Source organism: Callorhinus ursinus, unplaced genomic scaffold (genome assembly GCF_003265705.2).
Source record: "Callorhinus ursinus isolate GAN/ISIS: 27379988/994484 unplaced genomic scaffold, GSC_fseal_2.0 scaffold2, whole genome shotgun sequence".
NCBI classification, from domain to species: Eukaryota; Metazoa; Chordata; class Mammalia; order Carnivora; family Otariidae; genus Callorhinus; species Callorhinus ursinus.
Window position 1 is genome coordinate 13,923,070 of NW_027397064.1, and position 17,545 is coordinate 13,940,614.

Sequence of the window (17,545 nt, forward strand, 5' to 3'; positions counted from 1 at the left end):
GTCCTGCATTGGGCTCCCTGCTCGGCGAGGAGCCTGCTTCTTCCTCTCCCACTCCCCCGGCTTGGTTCCTGCTCTCACTATCTCTCTCTCTGTCAAATAAATAAATAAAATCTTAAAAAGAAATAAAAAATAAAAAGAGAGGGAGAGAAATATTAATGAGAAAGGAGGAGGGAAGCATAAAGTCATAAAGCTTGGCACACAGTAAGCGCTCAATAAATGCCACCCATGACTTTAAGGAGTGCCACTGGCTCTTCCTCTTCTGTTAGGTGCTGCAGTCTTGGTTTTAGAGCTGACTTTGGTCGCCCAAACTCCTGTCTACTCCCTATCAAGTTCGTTACAAAGAGTTTTATTCCCAAACCATCCATTATGGTATCTGATTAACAGCACCTTGACCTATCAGTTTTGTAGATACAAATTTTTTTTTTTTTTGCCAAAAACAGAACGTATGTTTATATTTCTGGAGACATATAAGTCAGTAAATATCCCAGTATAGATTTAACCTAAATACAGAATTGACCCCCATAAGAGGAATGACCTGCTCTCTCCAGGGTAGGTTAAAGAAGTTTGTTAAAGAAAAGTGCATGAAAGGTGAAGGAAGTATGTGCCCTCTACCCCTCCGTGGGGTGTTTTGTTGCTTTCTGGAAAAGCCAGCATGATTCCAGAAGCCCGGCCAAAAAGAGTGTCCTCTGCCCTCATTCCTACCAGGATCATTTCATTTTGCTTCACCTGCTTCCCTCTACCCAGCTCTGAGGGCTGACAATTTACCACTGTTGGTTAATTTTCTCTTTATTTTACTAAAATGTGTCCAAAATGTACAAGAAACTTTGGTAGGTCTCATTACTCTGTACTCTACTCTAAATCAGGTGAGCTGAGATGGAACAGAGACAGGAGTGGACAGTTGCTGAGTGGCGACCACCTCCCAGGCAATGTCATTTTCTCTCCTCAAGGTACACAGTACTGTCCCCATTTTGCAGATGTGGAAACTGAGGTGCAAGGATTCTGAGGGTCCAAAGGACTTTAACCTGGATCTGCCTAACTCTTAAACCCACACACTTTTTTTTTCTTACAAAACCAAACTAGTCTTAGCTCATGGCAACAGCACCATAAACTTACAAATATTTATTACAAGCATGTAGGCAGGCTCATAAGCATAAGAAATCAGGCAAATGGGAGGTTCTATTTTCCTTACTATAATGATGGAGAAACTGAGAAAAAAAGCATAGTAACTTAATTTGAACCACAGAAGGAGTCAAGAGCAGATCCAGAAATAAAGTCCCCGGGCTACTAATTCAGTGTTCCACTCTAACCCAACCACACACACACTAATTGAATACATACTGCATCTATGTTTAACAGCCACTAAGTGTTCTGCATCGATAATGGTTAAAACATGGATCTGGAATTGGACTGCTTATGTTGGAATCTGCCACCAACTAGCTGCCTAACCTGGGGCGAGTTCTTTTACTTCTTGAACCTTAATGCCTTTCTTTACCTGTGAGATGAGCTAATGACAGCAGCCGCCTCCAAGGACCGTGGGGAAATAAATGTAGACATGCCATTGTGCCCGGCACACAGAAAGCACTTGACAAATGGAAGCCATTGTTACAGCAATTGTATTTACTATTAAATGTTTAGAAAATGCAGAAAGTAAAAGCAGATAAAATAGCACCAACATTCTTGTCACTCAACAAAAAGTACTGTTAAAATTTTCTTTGTGGTCTTTTTTTTTTTTTTTCCTATGAACAGGTTATGTTTCCTTAACATGGTTGATCACATTTTTAAAAAAATTTCTGTATTGTATCTCTTATGATGATCTCACACTAGCTGTTTTATATTATAAATTTTGTATTAAAACCTCTTCAAAAATGGTATTTTGATGACTGATTCACATTCCATTGAATGGCAATACTAATTCAACCATCCTTTTCTTTTTGAAAATGTGGGCTTCTAACAAATTTACTCTATAAACATAATCCTGCATAACATTTTCCCTACATTTTAATTTACTTCTAGAGGACAGTCAGTAAAACCCTGGATCACCAAGCAGAAACACCTTTGTCACTTGATACACTTTGATTCCTTACGATCCAAAGGAGTTGGTCTAATTTAAACTCCCACTCCACACATTGCATACATTCTTTAATATTTCATATCATAAACAGCACCAAAATAGCTTTTTAAATCCCGTGATCCTAAATTGGATTGAAAGAAGAAAACACTAAAAAAAACTAGGTGACCAGATCACCTCTCTTTTCTATTTTTATCTCATTAAGCAATCCAAGGTAACATGATTCTTCTGAATTGGAGGTCAAAGAGAAAAGATACGAAAGTCTACTCCAACATACTGCACAGTTCTCAAAACTGATGCTGATACTTTTTTAAAATTGTCTTGATCCACAAACCAAGTTGCACAGAAGGCCTGAATTTTAGTTGCTTTGACTGAGGTATATGTTGAATGAAAAATCACAAGCCAAAAAAACAAATTAAAATTAAAATTAAAAAAAGAAAAAGAAAACCACAAGCCAGCCTTTATCATTCATATTCTATTATAACTTCATGCCCACAGATTCTACTTCCTCTACATCATTAGGAAGCTGCCTCCCCCTCACTTTTTTTTTTATTGAAGTGAAACTTACATAACACAAATGAACCATTTTAAAGAAATCAATCCAGTGGTGCTTAATACATTCACAGTGTTGTACAACTACCACATCTAGCTAGTTGCAAAATACTTAGATCACTCAAAAATGAAACCCTGTACCCATAAGGCAGTTACTCCCTATTCCCTTCTTCCCTGCCCCTGGCAACCACCACTCTGCATGATATCTATGGATTTACCTACTCTAGATAGTTCATATAAATGGAATAATCCAATATGTAAGCTTCTGTAGACTTTCACTTAACATCAGGTGTTTGAGGTTCATCCATCTTGAAGCATGTATCAGTACTTCATTCCTGTTCAGGGCTGAATAATATTCCCCTCTGGCTGTATCATGTCTGTTCAACATTCACCATTCAACATTTGGGTTGTTTCCACATTTTGGCTGCGAGGCCCCACGCACTTCACCAGTACTAAAAGTCAGAAACAAATAAAGCTCAGCCAAAATGTACAGCGTTGTCATTAAATTTAGCATCACCAATAAAGTGACAAAATGACATGATGCCTCTTGATATGATCTAATGGGAAATAAACCCCATCACTTTTGTGGTCTTTTTGCCAAAAATGCTCAACTCTAATCATGACAACATAATTAGGCAAGTCCAGACTCTGGGACATTCTATAAGATAAGTAACTGGGGCTGTTCAGAAAATATCAGAGTTATAAGAGATTAAAAAACAAATAAAAGGTGGGACACCTGGGTGGCTCAGTTGATTAAGCGTCTGCCTTTGGCTCAGGTCATGATCCCAGGGTCCTGGGATCAAGTCCCAGGTCGGGCTCCCTGCTCAGCGGGGTGCCTGCTTCTCCCTCTGCCTCTGCCCTTGCTCGTACTCACTCTCTCTCTCTCTCTAAGTAAATAAAATCTTAAAAAAAAAGGTGTAGAAGCTGGTCTAGCTTTAAAGGAAAATATGAAGACGATTAAGGAAATTTGAATATGAACCATATATTAAATAAGATTATTGTATCACTAAGAAATTTCTTGGGGATGATAATGGGATTGTGATTATGCAGAAAATCTTTGTTTTCAAGAGACACATTCTATAGTATTTAGCATGAAGTGCCATGATGTCTACAACTTAATTTCTTACTTTCAAATGGTTCAACAGCAACAATAATAACAAAGTGTGTGTGGAGGAAGAGAGGGAGGATGTGCGCACACATGCAAATGTGGAAAAACACTAAGAACTGGTGAATCCAGGTTAAAAAAAATGCTTACTGAACTATTCTTTCAGTACTTCTGTAGGTTTGAAATTTTCCAAAATTAAAAAATGGGAGGAAATGTATGAACCACACATATAATTGATCATAGCAGGTTACGCACTGCTGCCTGGCTGGGAATGAGCTGGAACTTCATAGAGCCAGTCCTGCATTTGCAAAAAAATCTTGACTCCCAATCTCTCACATATAAAGGGAATGACTGATTCAATGACCCACTTCCAGCTTCAAAGCTGCCTGTAGGTTTCCCTAGCTTTATAGAAAAGAAGTGTTCTAGCAAAATCGGGGATGAAGATTACATTTTTTCCATGAATTGAAGACTTTTGGCAAGGAGTGGTGGCAAGGTCTACGATTAGGGGTGGGGAAGGGTCCTTCAGTGCTTTCAAGGACACATGCCATTCCCACAGCATTAAGTAATGATCTTCCTCTGCTGCTCTCACTCTTTCTGACTCCAGTGCTCTCACCTGGATGCTGAATATCAGTTCAAGGGCACTGAACAAGCAAGTACAAATGCAAAGGCATAGTACAGTGTCTAATCCAGGACAAATGCCCCATCAGTGTTAGCAGAATTGGAAAAGTCCATGAATCCTAATAACATGTTTTACCGATGCTCACTTCAAAGACCTGATGTACATAAACTGATAAATTCCTTTAAGTTCGAGGTTTATCAGTTTTTCAAAATTTAAGACAGTAATATTTATAACATGGAAAAATAATTGGTTAATGAAACTTAGATAACACACAGAAAGCCTTTGGAATAGCGACGGTATACGGGAAATTCTCCGTAAATGTTATTAGGCCCTACTGACTGCTTGAGACCTTTAAAGAACCAATGGCACACGGTTCAGTCCAAAATGTTATTTGATTTGTTGTCCAGTGCAAATATTACTTTAGTAAAAAACACCTGTTTAAAAACAGGTAAACAGGAGGAAAAATATGCCAAAATACTAATAATAATTACCTCTGGATAAGAATATGGAATTTCTCTAGGGTCTTTAAAAGTCCTTCCACCCTGCTCAGTTTTTCTAATAACTAGTCTGAATTATCTTATAATCAAAAGATTATTTTTAAAAAAGAAATAAAATGGCTCCACCAGAAAGAAATAACAAAACTGTAGAACAAATCTACTTATATAAGAATATTCTCATCTTGAACATGATTCTATTAAATTTCCGTGAGCAAACAGCATCAGAAGAATTTTGCAAAAACTACTTAAGTTTTATTCATTTGGATTAAATAGCAACCAATATTAAGAAATAATTGAAAATATTTAATTTGTATGTGTATCCTTCCCACTTGTATCAAAGAAGTTTTCATTTCTCCCCTATGAAAATTGTTTCTATACTTATTTTAACCATGCAACAGAGTATGGAGGAAGAAAATGGAATTCAGGAGTTTAGCACATCACATTTTTTTCTTTCCTGTTCCTGAGGCATTGTATTTCAAACACAATCAGAGCCATCTGTTGATTATAAGAATGTAAGCGTAACATTCTTCTGATTTTTAAAATTCCTGTTTTAAGGGAACTTACCTCCCAGAGTTTCTTAGGATGGTGCTAAAAGACAAATCTCAGACCCCTCTGCAGAATTTTGCAGCTCAGTATTCCTCATATGTGGGACTGTTCCACACCGCTTTTAAAAAGTTTTAGGGAGAGGGAACTGCATTTTTCTTGTCTAAGAGCAAAGTCATTATTGGACCTACTTCCGCCTAATGAATGAACATAAATTACCAGGATCCAGTTGAAACGAGTCCCATGTTCTTAATATTTCTAAATGTTTACAATCTGAAGGACAAAATAATCACAACTATTTGGTATAGCTACAAACTGAAAACCATAATTAAAGAGAGACATAACTAAATACAACATGTGGGTTCCTTTGCTATAAAGGACATTTGTGGGGCAGTTACCAAAATGTGAATAGGGTCTATGTATGGATTCTATGTATGCATTATATTGTTGAACTGTATCAGTTACTTTTCTCATTTGGATAATTGTACTGCGGTTATGTAAGAGAGTATCCTTGGTTTTAGGAAATATGCACTAAAGTACTTAAGGATAAAGAGAAACCATGTCTGTAACTTATCCTTAAAAACTTAAAAAAAATAGTAACTGTGTGCATGTGTGTGCGTGTGCATGTGTGTGGAGAGAGAGAGACAGGGACAGAGAAAGAAAGAAAGAAAACATGGTAAAATGTTAACATTTGGGGAATCTGATGAAGGAATATTGGAATTTTTGTAATTTTCTAGACTTTTTTTTTTTTTAAGATTTTTATTTATTTATTTTTGTGAGAGTGAGGGAGCACGAGCAGGGTGGGGGCAGGGGGGCAGAGGGAGAAGCAGGCTCTGGGATCATGACCTGAGCTAAAGGCAGACACTTAACCAACAGAGCTACCAGGTACCCAGGTGCCCAGAATTTTTATTTTCTACAATGAGTATTTCTGAAATTATGTAATGGCCCTCCCTGAGACCTACAAAATCAAAGTCTCTGGAGAATTTGTATTAACAAAAATCCCCAAGTGATTCTTAAATAGGCTCTAAAGTTTAAAAACTTCTGATATAAAAAATACAAAAAAAACCCACACACAGTGGAAGACTCAGTATTTTTGAGATATCAATTTTCTCCAAATTCATCTATAGACTAAACTCAATAAAAAATCAATTCCAATGAAAATCCTAGCAGGCTTTTTTTGTGTATGTGGAAATTGACAAGCTGAACCTAAAGTGCAAAAGGAAACACAAAGAATCTATATGATAATCAAAACAACTTTGAAAAAAAAGCACCAAGGTCTGAGGGCTAATGAGATCTGATTCCAATCACAACAACATTGTACTGGCATCAAGATAGACGAACAGATGAATGGAACAGAACAGAGTCTAGAAGTAAACCCCCCCCCATACAAATACCTAACTTTTGACAAAGACACTACAGTAGAAGTAGAAAAGGGACAGATTTTGTTTTTGTTCTGTTTTTTAAGACATGGGGCTGGAACAACTGGATTATACACATGCGGAAAAAATGAACTTAGACCTTGTAGCATATACAAAAATTAACCACAAATGGATCACAAACCTATATATAAAACATAAAACTATAAAACATGTAGAAGAAAATATAAAAAATCTTTCTTGCCTTGGATTAAGCAAAAAATTCCTACATAAAACACCAAAAACACAATCCACAAAGAAAATATGGGTAAAATGGACTCCATCAAAATTAAAAACTTCTGCTCTTTAAATGCCACTGTTCAGAGAATGAAAAGATAAACCCTAGAGTGGAAGAAAAATCTATACAAAGTACATAGCTGATGAAAGACTTGTATCCAGAAGAACACAACCAACTTTCTAAACCCAATAGAAAGAAAACAAGCAACCCAATTAAAAATGGGCAAAATATTTAAGCAGGTACTTCAAAAGGTAAGATATACAGATAGCAAATAAGCATATGAAAAGATGCTCAACATCATTAGTCATCATGGAAATGCAAGCTAAAACCACAATGAAACACTACTACGCACTTATTCAAATGCAATTTCTTTTTTTTTAAATGGCTATATCAAGTGATGGCAAGGATCTGGGGCACTGCTGGTGGGAACAGAAAATGGTACAACCACCTGGGAAGAAAGTTTGTCAGCTTCTTAAAAAGTTAAACCTGGGGTGGCTCAGTCGGTTAAGCGTCTGCCTTCGGCTCAGGTCATGATCTCAGGGTCCTGGGATCGAGCCCTGTCTCAGGCTCCCTGCTTCTCCCGCTCCTCCTGCCCCTCTGCCTCCTCCCCCCAACTCATGCTCTCTGTCTCTATCTCAAATAAATGAAATCTTAAAAAAAAAAAGAAAGAAAGAAAGAAAGAAAGTTAAACCTGCAACTGCCACACCATGATCAGCCTTCTATTCCCAGGTTTGGAAATAAAGAATAAAGAAAGGACATGTTCATACAAAGACTTGTAGGCAGAAATTCACAGCAGCATCATTCATAATAGCTACAACCCAAACATTCGCCAACAGATGAACAAATTGCAATGTATCCATTCACTAGAATACCCCTTCAAAACAAAAAAGACAGTGAACTATTTATATACACAGGATCCAATCTGAAAATAATGATGTTGGGTGAAAGAAACCAGACAAAAAAGAGTACCTATGGTATGCCTCCATTTATTTAAAACACTACAAAATGCAACCTAATCTGCAGGACAGCACAGTGTTAGAGATGAAGGGCAGTGGGGAAGAAGGAATTACAAAAGGAATATGACAAAATTTTGGGATGATGGCTATGTTCACTATCTTAATTGTGATGATTTCTTGGAGATATATATATGTCAACTTATCAAACCATATACCTTGAGTATGTGTAGTTTACTGTATGTCAACCATGCTTCAAGAACACTGCTCAAGTAAATAAATAAACCCATACAGTAAAAGATCATGGTCCAATCCAATGCCATCCTAGGCAAAATACAGCCTCTTGAGCTCCAGTTTGCTCATCTAAAAAAGGAAATGTAGTCATCTCTGTCACAAGCAGTTATACGTAGAAGACAGTCAACAAATGTTGGTGCTCTCTTTGTCAGCTTCCTACTTTCCAGTTAGCAGTCTGGAGGCCCACAGGCTAGGATGTAATGTTTCAGTTTGTTGAATATTAAGATCAGATGGCAGGTGATCCAGCAATCCCACTTCTGGGAATTTATCCAAAGGAAATGAAATCAACATCTCAAAAAGAAATCTGCCCCCCTCCATGTTCACTTAAGCATTGCGTACAGTTGTCAAGACATGGAAACAACGCAAGTGTCCATGGATAAAGAAAATCTGACTTTCTATAATAATATACATATATATTATTCAGCCATTAAAAAAAAGACAGAAATCCTGCCATTTGTGATACCACTGGATAGACCTTGAGGACATTATGCTAAGTGGAATAAGTGAGACAGAGAAAGATAAACACTTATGATCTCACTTGTGTGTGAAATCTTAAAAAGAAAACAAAACTAATTCATAGGTGTGCCTGGGTGGCTCAGTCGGTTGAGCATCAGATTCTTGGTTTCAGCTCAGGTCATGATCTCAGGGTTGGGAGGTTGAGCCCTACATCAGGCTCCATGCCCAGCGTGGAGCCTGCTTAAGATTCTCTCTCTCCTTCTGCCCCCCCCCCCCAAAAACACAAACACAAACACAAAACAAAAACAAAAAACTAATTCATAGATACAAAGAACAGATTAGCGGTTGCCAGAGCAGGGGGTAGAGGGGTGGGCAAAATGAATGAAGCGGGTCAAAAGGTACAAACTTCCAGTTATAAGATAAGTAAGTCCTGGGGATGGAATGCACAGCATGGTGACTATAGTCAACAACACTATGTTGGTTTGTTTTTTTTTAAGATTTTATTTATTTATTTGAGAGAGAGAGAGAGAGTGCAAAAGCAGAGGGAGCAGCAGGCAGAGGGAGAGGGAGAAGCAGGCTCCCCGCTGAGCAAGGAGCCCAATGCAGGACTCCATCCCAGGACCCTGGGATCATGACCTGAGCCGAAAGCAGCTGCTTAACTGACTGAGCCACCACCTAGGCTTCCCAACAATACTATGCTGTATTTGAAAGTTGCTAAGAGGGTGAGTCTTAAAAGTTCTCATCACAAAGAAAAATATTTGTAACTATATGTGGTGATAGACGTTAACTAAACTTATTGTAGCAACCATTTTGTCATAAACACAGGTATCAAATCATTATGTCATCCACCTAAAACTAATACAATAAGACTGGATGACAGGTATTTAACATTTATCTCAAGGAAAGAGTGTTTGATTTCATGACTAAATAAACATTTTGCGATTTTTAAAATTCAAGGGCTGATAGTTTAAACTCATTTCCTGGAAAGAAAAATGCATATCAAGATTTTGATTTAGAGATCTTAAAATACACAGTAATAAAAACTCTCTTGACACCATTGAACGTAGCTATTACATCAATTCCTTCCTTCAAGATTGATAATTGAATGGAAAGAAATAAGTAAGTACTTATCCTACCTTTCCAGGAAGAATTGAATTGTAGGGTAATCAAACAGCCCTAGATGATGGAAGATTATTCTTTGAAGAAATTCTAGCTAGTATGCGAAGAACAAATGACAGAAAACTACCAGTTTGCAGGGGTCGTTAATGGAGACCACTAGGTGAAAGGGCAATGGTCAACGGAGAACTTTTGTTTGCACATGCCAATTACCAGCCCTCAGATTACTTCCTACCTGCACCCACCGATCACGCTTAGACACTACTAATGGGACAACTCCACACTTTGTTCTTCCTAACAATGCAATGTGAAGCACACAGCAGTGCCTGGGAAGAGGCCTTGCCACAAAGGTTTTCAACCGAATCTAACCAAGCCTTGGTGCACCCGCGTGGCTTAATCAGTTAAGTGTCTGCCTTCGGCTCAGGTCACGATCCCAGGACTGGGATTGAGCCCCGCATCGGGCTCCCTGCTCAGCCTGCTTCTCTCTCTCCCTCTGCTACTCCCCCTACTTGTGCTCTCTCTCTCTCAAATAAATAAAATGTTAAATATAAATAAATAAATCTAATCAAGACTTAGATCTAACTTCCACTGTAGAAGAAATACAGGGGATTGAGGAACAGGTTAACATTACAAAGAAGCAATCAGGAAAACCCTGAAGGGGGAGAATCTTTGCAGGACAGATAACCTGATTTCTTTAGTGCTTCACTGACAAGAAAACAAACAGGGAACACTGTTCTAAATTAAAGGACATGTAAAGACCAAATGCAACACAAGGGTCTTGTTTGGAACCTGGTTCAAATAAATCACCAAGAAAAGTGTATTTTTGACACAGTTTAGGAAATATCAACTTAGTTGAAATGATTTTAAGCAATGGTTGTTAATTATGCAACATGCGTACTATGAGTATGTAAAAAATACTTAATTTATGCATACCAAAGTATTTAGGATTAAAATATACTGTGACTTGCTTTTTATTTATTTTTTTGAGTTTTTTTTTTTTCTATTTGACAGAGAGAGACACAGCGAGAGAAGGAACACAAGCAGGGGGATTGGGAGAGGGAGAAGCCCGCTTCACGCTGAGCAGGGAGCCTGATGTGGGACGGATCCCAGGACCCTGAGATCATGACCTGAGCCGAAGACAGATGCTTAACGACTGAGCCACCCAGGCGCTCTACTGTGACTTGTTTTTAAAATGTTTGCAAAAATAATAGATAAAACTAATATGGCAAATTGTTAAAATAATTATAAACACAGGTAACGGGTATATGTGAGTTCATACGCTTCTACTTTTTGCACGTTGGAAAGTTTTCAAAATAAAATTACTGCTATATATAGTACAAAATAATATGCTCCCAGCAACACAAATGTCAAATGCATGCAATAAAAGCATTTAAAAAAGCCTGCAAGCCACTCTAGTCTGACTCAAATTAAGAATCATTAGTCAGACCTAAGTCACTAGTTCACTCACATTTGACACCTGTGACTCTCCCACCTACTTAGAGCCATGTGACCTTGAGCAATAGACTTCTCCTCTGAGCTCCCTCATTTGTAAAATGCGTACCGGGGTAGTGCCTATGTCACAGCATTGCTGTGAGGATGATGCAGGTTAATACAACTAGAGACACATGGGGTGGAGAGCCCCCCTTCCGGGTGACAGAGTGCAGATAGTCATTCAACCAAGTATTTATTTTTGCCTTCCAGGGGCCAGGCATGGGCTGAGTGCTCCTTCACTGAGCTGGTGGACAAGGCTGGTAATACAGACCTCTCTTAAGTAACCGCGGACATGTGTAAATACAAGCAACGATGAGTGCCATGAAAGAAAAGGACCGTGGGCCACCAGAGATGTGCAACTGATAGGCAAGGAAGACAGTCTCCAAGTCAAGCCATTGGAGTGGGTGGCCCAGCAGTGAAAGCAGGGAGCCTGGGCAGAATACTTGGGTTTGTGTCCAGCTCCTCCGACTGTGACCTTGAACAATTTACTTCACCTCTTAGTTTCCTCATCTGTCCAGTGAGTGCAGGGATGAACACTACTTGTCTCATAGGGTTGTTGTGAAGATCGCAGGGTTAATAGTGTATGTTGCTTAGAATAGGACTTGGCACACACTAAGCCCTCAATAATTGTGTTTGTTACGATGTCAATGGTCCTTTGCTCCTTGGAGTGTAATGCTACCACACTTGTCTCACGGTTTGGCCTGTGAGGACTTAATGGGTTCACGGTTTGAAGTTCCTTTTTCAGTAAACTCTAGCTGTACACTAGAGTCACTTGGAGAGTTTGTGTATATACACACACACACATTTATATGGTTACATAGATACAAAATATGATGCACAGGCTCCATTCTGTAACGAATGAATTAGAGATTCTAGGGATAGAGCCTGGGCATCTGTATTTTTTTAGAAGTTCCCCTAGTGATTCTAATGTGCAACCAACCAGGGTTCAGAACCACTGACCTAAGCATTCAAAATGTGAAATCATTTCAAAAAAGTGTAGACCTCTACAGTGCAATGAGTTTATTTTTACTGTTACTGCGGCTTCCACAGTGTACAACCCATGATCTTAGTATAGCATACAAATGATGTTAGCCTTCAGAAGAGTGCAAGTTCTCGGTAATTCCTCCCTCTTTTCATACCATCATCCCCCATTTATTCCAAGAGCTGAACAAACATCCAGGAAAAAAAGCGCTCAGATTAAGCCACCCTGCTCCATCTAGTGACTGCCTCAAGGTGCCTTTCTCGATGGGATTAACTTGGGAACCCGCTAGAACACACCTGTGGGTCGAGTTATTTACATAAGAAGCCACCCAACCCAAACTGATGTTTGCTGCAGCCTTCCTCGTACAAAGGTACCTTTCTGCACCTGGATGATCTTAAACACGGAAAAGCTAACACGGCTATTTGTCACAAGGGTGGGATGAGGAAGGAATCAGGCTGTAAATACTCGGGCATTGGTTTTCTGTGAATCGACAATTCAGGAAACGAGTTTACTAACATTTGCGCGGCCATATAGTGCAATGTTCCATGGCTTGATTGGATTGTGGTTACATTTTGGGTGTATTCATTGGCCAAAAGTCATCAAGTTGTATAATTATCATCTGTGCCTTTTACGGTAGGTAAGGTACGCATGAATTAAAAAAAAAAAAAAAGGCACAGGGGAAACAGTTGCCAAAGAGTCGCTTGCTACGAGGTGCAAGTGCGGAGAGAAACCAAGAGTCCCAAGTTAGGTCGAGTTCGAACTCCCTCTTTGACCTGCGTGTTCCGGCTTACACGGGAAGAAGGGCTGGAGGATCTAAGCACGTCCTTGGACAAGGACTGTCCGCGAGGGAGAGACGGAGGCCCCCTGCACCGCGGAGCCTGGCCTGGCTCTTGAGCGCCCGGAAGCGCGCGGGGCCCTTACCGAGCAGAAGGAAGGACAGGACCCACTGCAGCACCGCGGCCGTCTGCAGCCGCCGCGCCAGCGGGATGTTGAGCGGCGCAAACTCGACCTTCATGCTCCGGCCCGGGAGGGGACTGCGCCGACTGCGGGCGTCTCGAACCCGGTTGCTTGGGGACGCCTGGGAGGAACGCGCTGCCGGACCCGGGCCCCGCGCGGGACAACCCCGGGGCAGCGAGGGGGAAGCGGCGGCCGCCGCCGAGCGGGCGGGGGCCGGACTTCGTCGGCGGGGGTGGGGCGGGAGGGCTGAAGCTAGGGGCTGCCAATCGCGCGCGCCCGGGCCCCGGTGCAGCTGGCGCGCCCGGGCGCATTGGCCGGAGCGCCGGGGCGCTGGCGAGGGCGCGTCACTGTAGGTACTAGGGACTGCGAGAGAGGTCAGCTGCTGGCCTGCCCGAGGTCGGCAGCGTGGGCTTCTGCAGCCTTGCTCCACCGGGATCTGACCGTTGTTCAGGGGATCGATCACCTTCAGTATCCGCCCTTAAGCCCACCCTTTCCTCCGAACACTCTGGCTGGGGAAGGGTTAGTTCAAGGAATCGCCCACCAGCTAGAAGGAGGCACGGGACGTAGCTTTGCACGCAGGGTACTCTTGTGTTTATTGGTCGGTGTCCCCAACACCACTCTTTAACTGCAGGGGGAGAGGGGAGGCAGGGATCTGGCCTCCTCTCTTGGATACTCAGATCCCTACACTAGTCCTGGATACTTTTCATTTATTCATTCATTCAACAGATACTGACTGATATACCTACCACAGGCCAGGAACCATTCTGGGCCCCGAGCATATACCTGGTAACCTAGTCATGCAGTACAAATTATGGGCGGAGACAAACATTAAGCAAAATAACCACGCAATTGGGTGTATAATTGCAAAGTGAAATCCTACTGTGAAAGAGTGAAGGAAGGTTCTAGGACTTAGGCTGGAGGTCAGGGAAGTCTCTGACGAAATATATAACAGCTATATATATATATATATAGCAGTATATAACAGCTTATAACAGCTATAAAGGTGAATCTAGTTAACTGAGGGAGTCATCCAAAGAGGAGCACATGTGCAAAGGTCCTGTGGCTGAAATTCAAAGAAAATATATTGGGAGCTCAGGGAACAAGGAGGAGATTGGGGTGGAATGAGGCAAAAGTGGTGGCCAAAGGCCAGATCCTTGCAGGCTGTGTTTGGGGGTTCAACAATTTACCCTAACACCTGCCACTGAAGGGTTTCAGTTATGATGCATTAAATGGATAGATTCTGAATAGTTGCCTAGTACTTGTGAGCACCGCTACGTTTTTTAATACTACCTACTGTATAGTTGAACAACTCCCAAGTGGCAGGTAGCTGTTAAGTCATTGCTAGAAGGGATCTGCAACAGGGCAAAACAACAAAGTTGACTAGCCACCCCCACCACCATGCCCCTTTCTCCAACAATTCTAATAGAAAGTTGGATACAAATGAATACTTAAGGCAAGGTAGTTTAGGGAAGTTGTGACTTTTTGTATGCAAAACTTGCTGGTTTGTGTTGTTTTTTGTTTGTTTTTCCTAGTTGAGGCTTCACTTTCTTCTTTTAGACTTCTTCCCTGAGCCTTCCCCCGGTGCTTGTGGGGATACTATGAATACACACTATTTCAGATGTCGTGCAGAGCCCTTTGCTCATCCTAGAGCAACCCTGTGAAATAAGCACTAGCTCATTTTGCAGTTAAATCCAGGCTCAAAGTCACACAGCTGGCAAAGTGGGAAAGATTCAAACAGTTTTGTCTAAAACCCAGAGAGGAGAGTCATCCCTTCATTAAATGAATCTCACATGGAACAAACAATTGAGTGCTCGCTTTGCATCAGCATTGGCCATGGTGTTGATAACACAAAAGTAAATTAAGACATGGTCTCTGAGCCTTTGAGCATTCATTCATTGATTATTTATGAAAAGGCTTCTTGTGCTAGGCACAAGCTGGGGAGCGGGTATGGGTAATAGTGAATGGGGCTCACAGCCTCCTGGAAGAAACAAAATAACCACATGGGTGTAGAACCAAATGAATGATAGTGCCTGAAAGAAACACGCTCATTCCAGTGGTAGGGAATAATGAGCATCTATTTAGAACAGATTGGAAATAAGAGTGGGAGTAGGCAGACCCTAAGGAAGCCATCCTAGGGTGAGAGTAGGAGATGGTGGTATGGTCTACTGTGGTAGTAAAGGAGGATAGAGATGGATTTGGGATATGCAAGGGAAATATAAATGGTAGGATTGGCTAATTGGATTCACAGTTTTTTGGTAAATAAGCAAGACATCCAGACTTCTCCTAATCATGTGACATTTACTGTACTGAATCATGCTCTTGTCACTTTTCCAGGCCCTCAGCTAGTAGAAAACAACTGTTAGACCCTAGCACAGCACAAGGAAGCAAAGCATGGCCCCTCCAGGGTGCAGCCAATCACCATCTTAAGCAACAATTAAATCACTCACTCATTTAATATTCAGCACGTCTCTGTGTATATATCGTGCCCCAGGTTATTGTAGCTAAATGATTACTGAAATTAAATGGTGAGAAAGCTTTAATTTATCAAGCTATTCAAAACCAACTCTTCTCATATTTCCAGAACTAAAACTAACATGAAAACATGAACCGTAAACATTATCTTTCCAAACTACACATTTAATGGAATGGGGACCTGAGAGCGGAGAAGTTAAGTGATTTGCCCAAGATAACCCAGCCAGTTACTGGCGAGGAATAGACCTAGCTCTCTTCATAGCCTACTAAAATGGATGAGGAGAAGCAACATGGTATGGGATCATGGTTTCAAACTTTGACTCTAGCAGGGGAATTTTTTTCAATCTTCAAAAGATCTCTGATAAAAAGAAATCCAAGTGAACCTGCTCTTATTGGGAAAAAAAGGTGGGGAACACACTTACTCAGCATTTCCCCCCTTCCCATAGCGACTATATTTGTAGCAAAATGAAATTGACATTAAACAGTTTCAGAAGCTGGGAGGGTTTGGCAAAACCCAGTTTGGAAGCTTATTTGGCTTTTTTGTGTGTGTGGGCATCCTAATGTTTGGAGAAGTACAAGGTCTGAATGGGGTTGCAGTTAAAAAAAACCCCACCATATATGTCAATATTACTGAGTGCTTTACCACCTAGCAAGTACTGTACTCATGCTTTATGGTGCTGTGTCTGATGTAAACCAACCCCCCTCAACTGCTCTCCAGTTTAGGTACTGTTATTTTTGACCAGCGAAGAAATCGAGACTACAGGTGAAACGAACTGTTCACCTCTTAAGTAGTAGAACTAAGTGTCTGTGTTTTGAAAATAGGTTTGTCTGTTTCCAGAGCCTGAGCACATAACTGCTGTTTCTTAAATGATAGCACAAGGAAGGAAGGGAATGTCATCAAAATGGGGAAGTCACAGAACAGTGAGCAGAAGAATGCAGAGGACCAAATGTGTCATAGTTTGGGCTGGGATTAGTTATTCATTCAATCCACAAGTATTTACCAACCACATACTGTGTGCTTGGGCATTGGGTATATGTGAGTGAGTAAAACAAATAAATTTTCAAAAATTCAACCACAATATATTAAACACCTGTGCTGTGGCAAGTCCTGATGCAATCATAAGGATAGGAAATCATGGCTGTCCTGCTTGGAGATCTGAGGTTCCACCAACCTAGGGTGGTTCCTCTTTCTAGGTCTCAGCTCTAGTTAAGGAATAGGAAGATGACAGTTCAGATTGCCTCATAGGTTACAAACCCTACCTGTGGAAATGACTACTTTAAAATCGCTTCCTTGGGGCGCCTGGGTGGCTCAGTCATTAAGCATCTGCCTTCGGCTCAGGTCATGATCTCAGGGGCCTGGGACCAAGCCCTGCATCAGGCTCCCTGCTCAGCAGGAAGCCTGCTTCTCCCTCTCCCCCTCTCTCTTGCTTGTGTTCCCTCTCTCGCTGTGTCTCTCTCTGTCAATAAATAAATAAAATCGCTTCTTTGTTTTAGTTTTTTTCCTGTGCATTTCACGTCAGGTAATTTCAACTAACAGGAAGAGAATGTTTTGCCATAACATGACATTTTACTGCAGCCTAAGCTAATATGTTCCCGTCTTTTTTTTTTTTTTTTTTTTTTTTTTTTAATGTTCCCGTCTTTAAGTTGAAAAGGAAATAGTATTCTTCCCGGATTGAGAGTTCTCAGAGGGGATAGTTTAGGACAAAGGTCACCGTGCCAGTTTTCATAAGGTGCATTCATCATAAAGGCAAATATTCTCCTTCTCTCTTGGACACACACACCCACAC

At 40.8% G+C, this 17,545-nt stretch overlaps 1 protein-coding gene across 4 annotated transcripts in view; it reads right to left on the reverse strand.

Moving 5' to 3' along the window:
* The window catches only part of MOGAT1 (monoacylglycerol O-acyltransferase 1), a 33,963-nt gene extending 20,482 nt beyond the window's left edge, over positions 1-13,481 (reverse strand). The window contains exons 1-2 of one of the 4 annotated variants that reach the window (XM_025890870.2): positions 13,251-13,472; positions 2,843-3,072 (exon numbers count right to left, since the gene is read on the reverse strand). Coding sequence is in view for 2 of the 4 variants with exons in the window: in XM_025890896.2 (XP_025746681.1) it covers positions 13,251-13,344 (94 nt within the window). In the remaining 2 variants the exon portion in view is untranslated. Of the gene's footprint in view, positions 1-1,492; positions 1,587-2,842; positions 3,073-13,250 lie in introns of those variants that run through there. The other 3 variants (XM_025890896.2, XM_073878046.1, XM_025890890.2) reach the window with 3 other exon arrangements.
* Between the last annotated feature and the right edge of the window lie 4,064 nt (positions 13,482-17,545).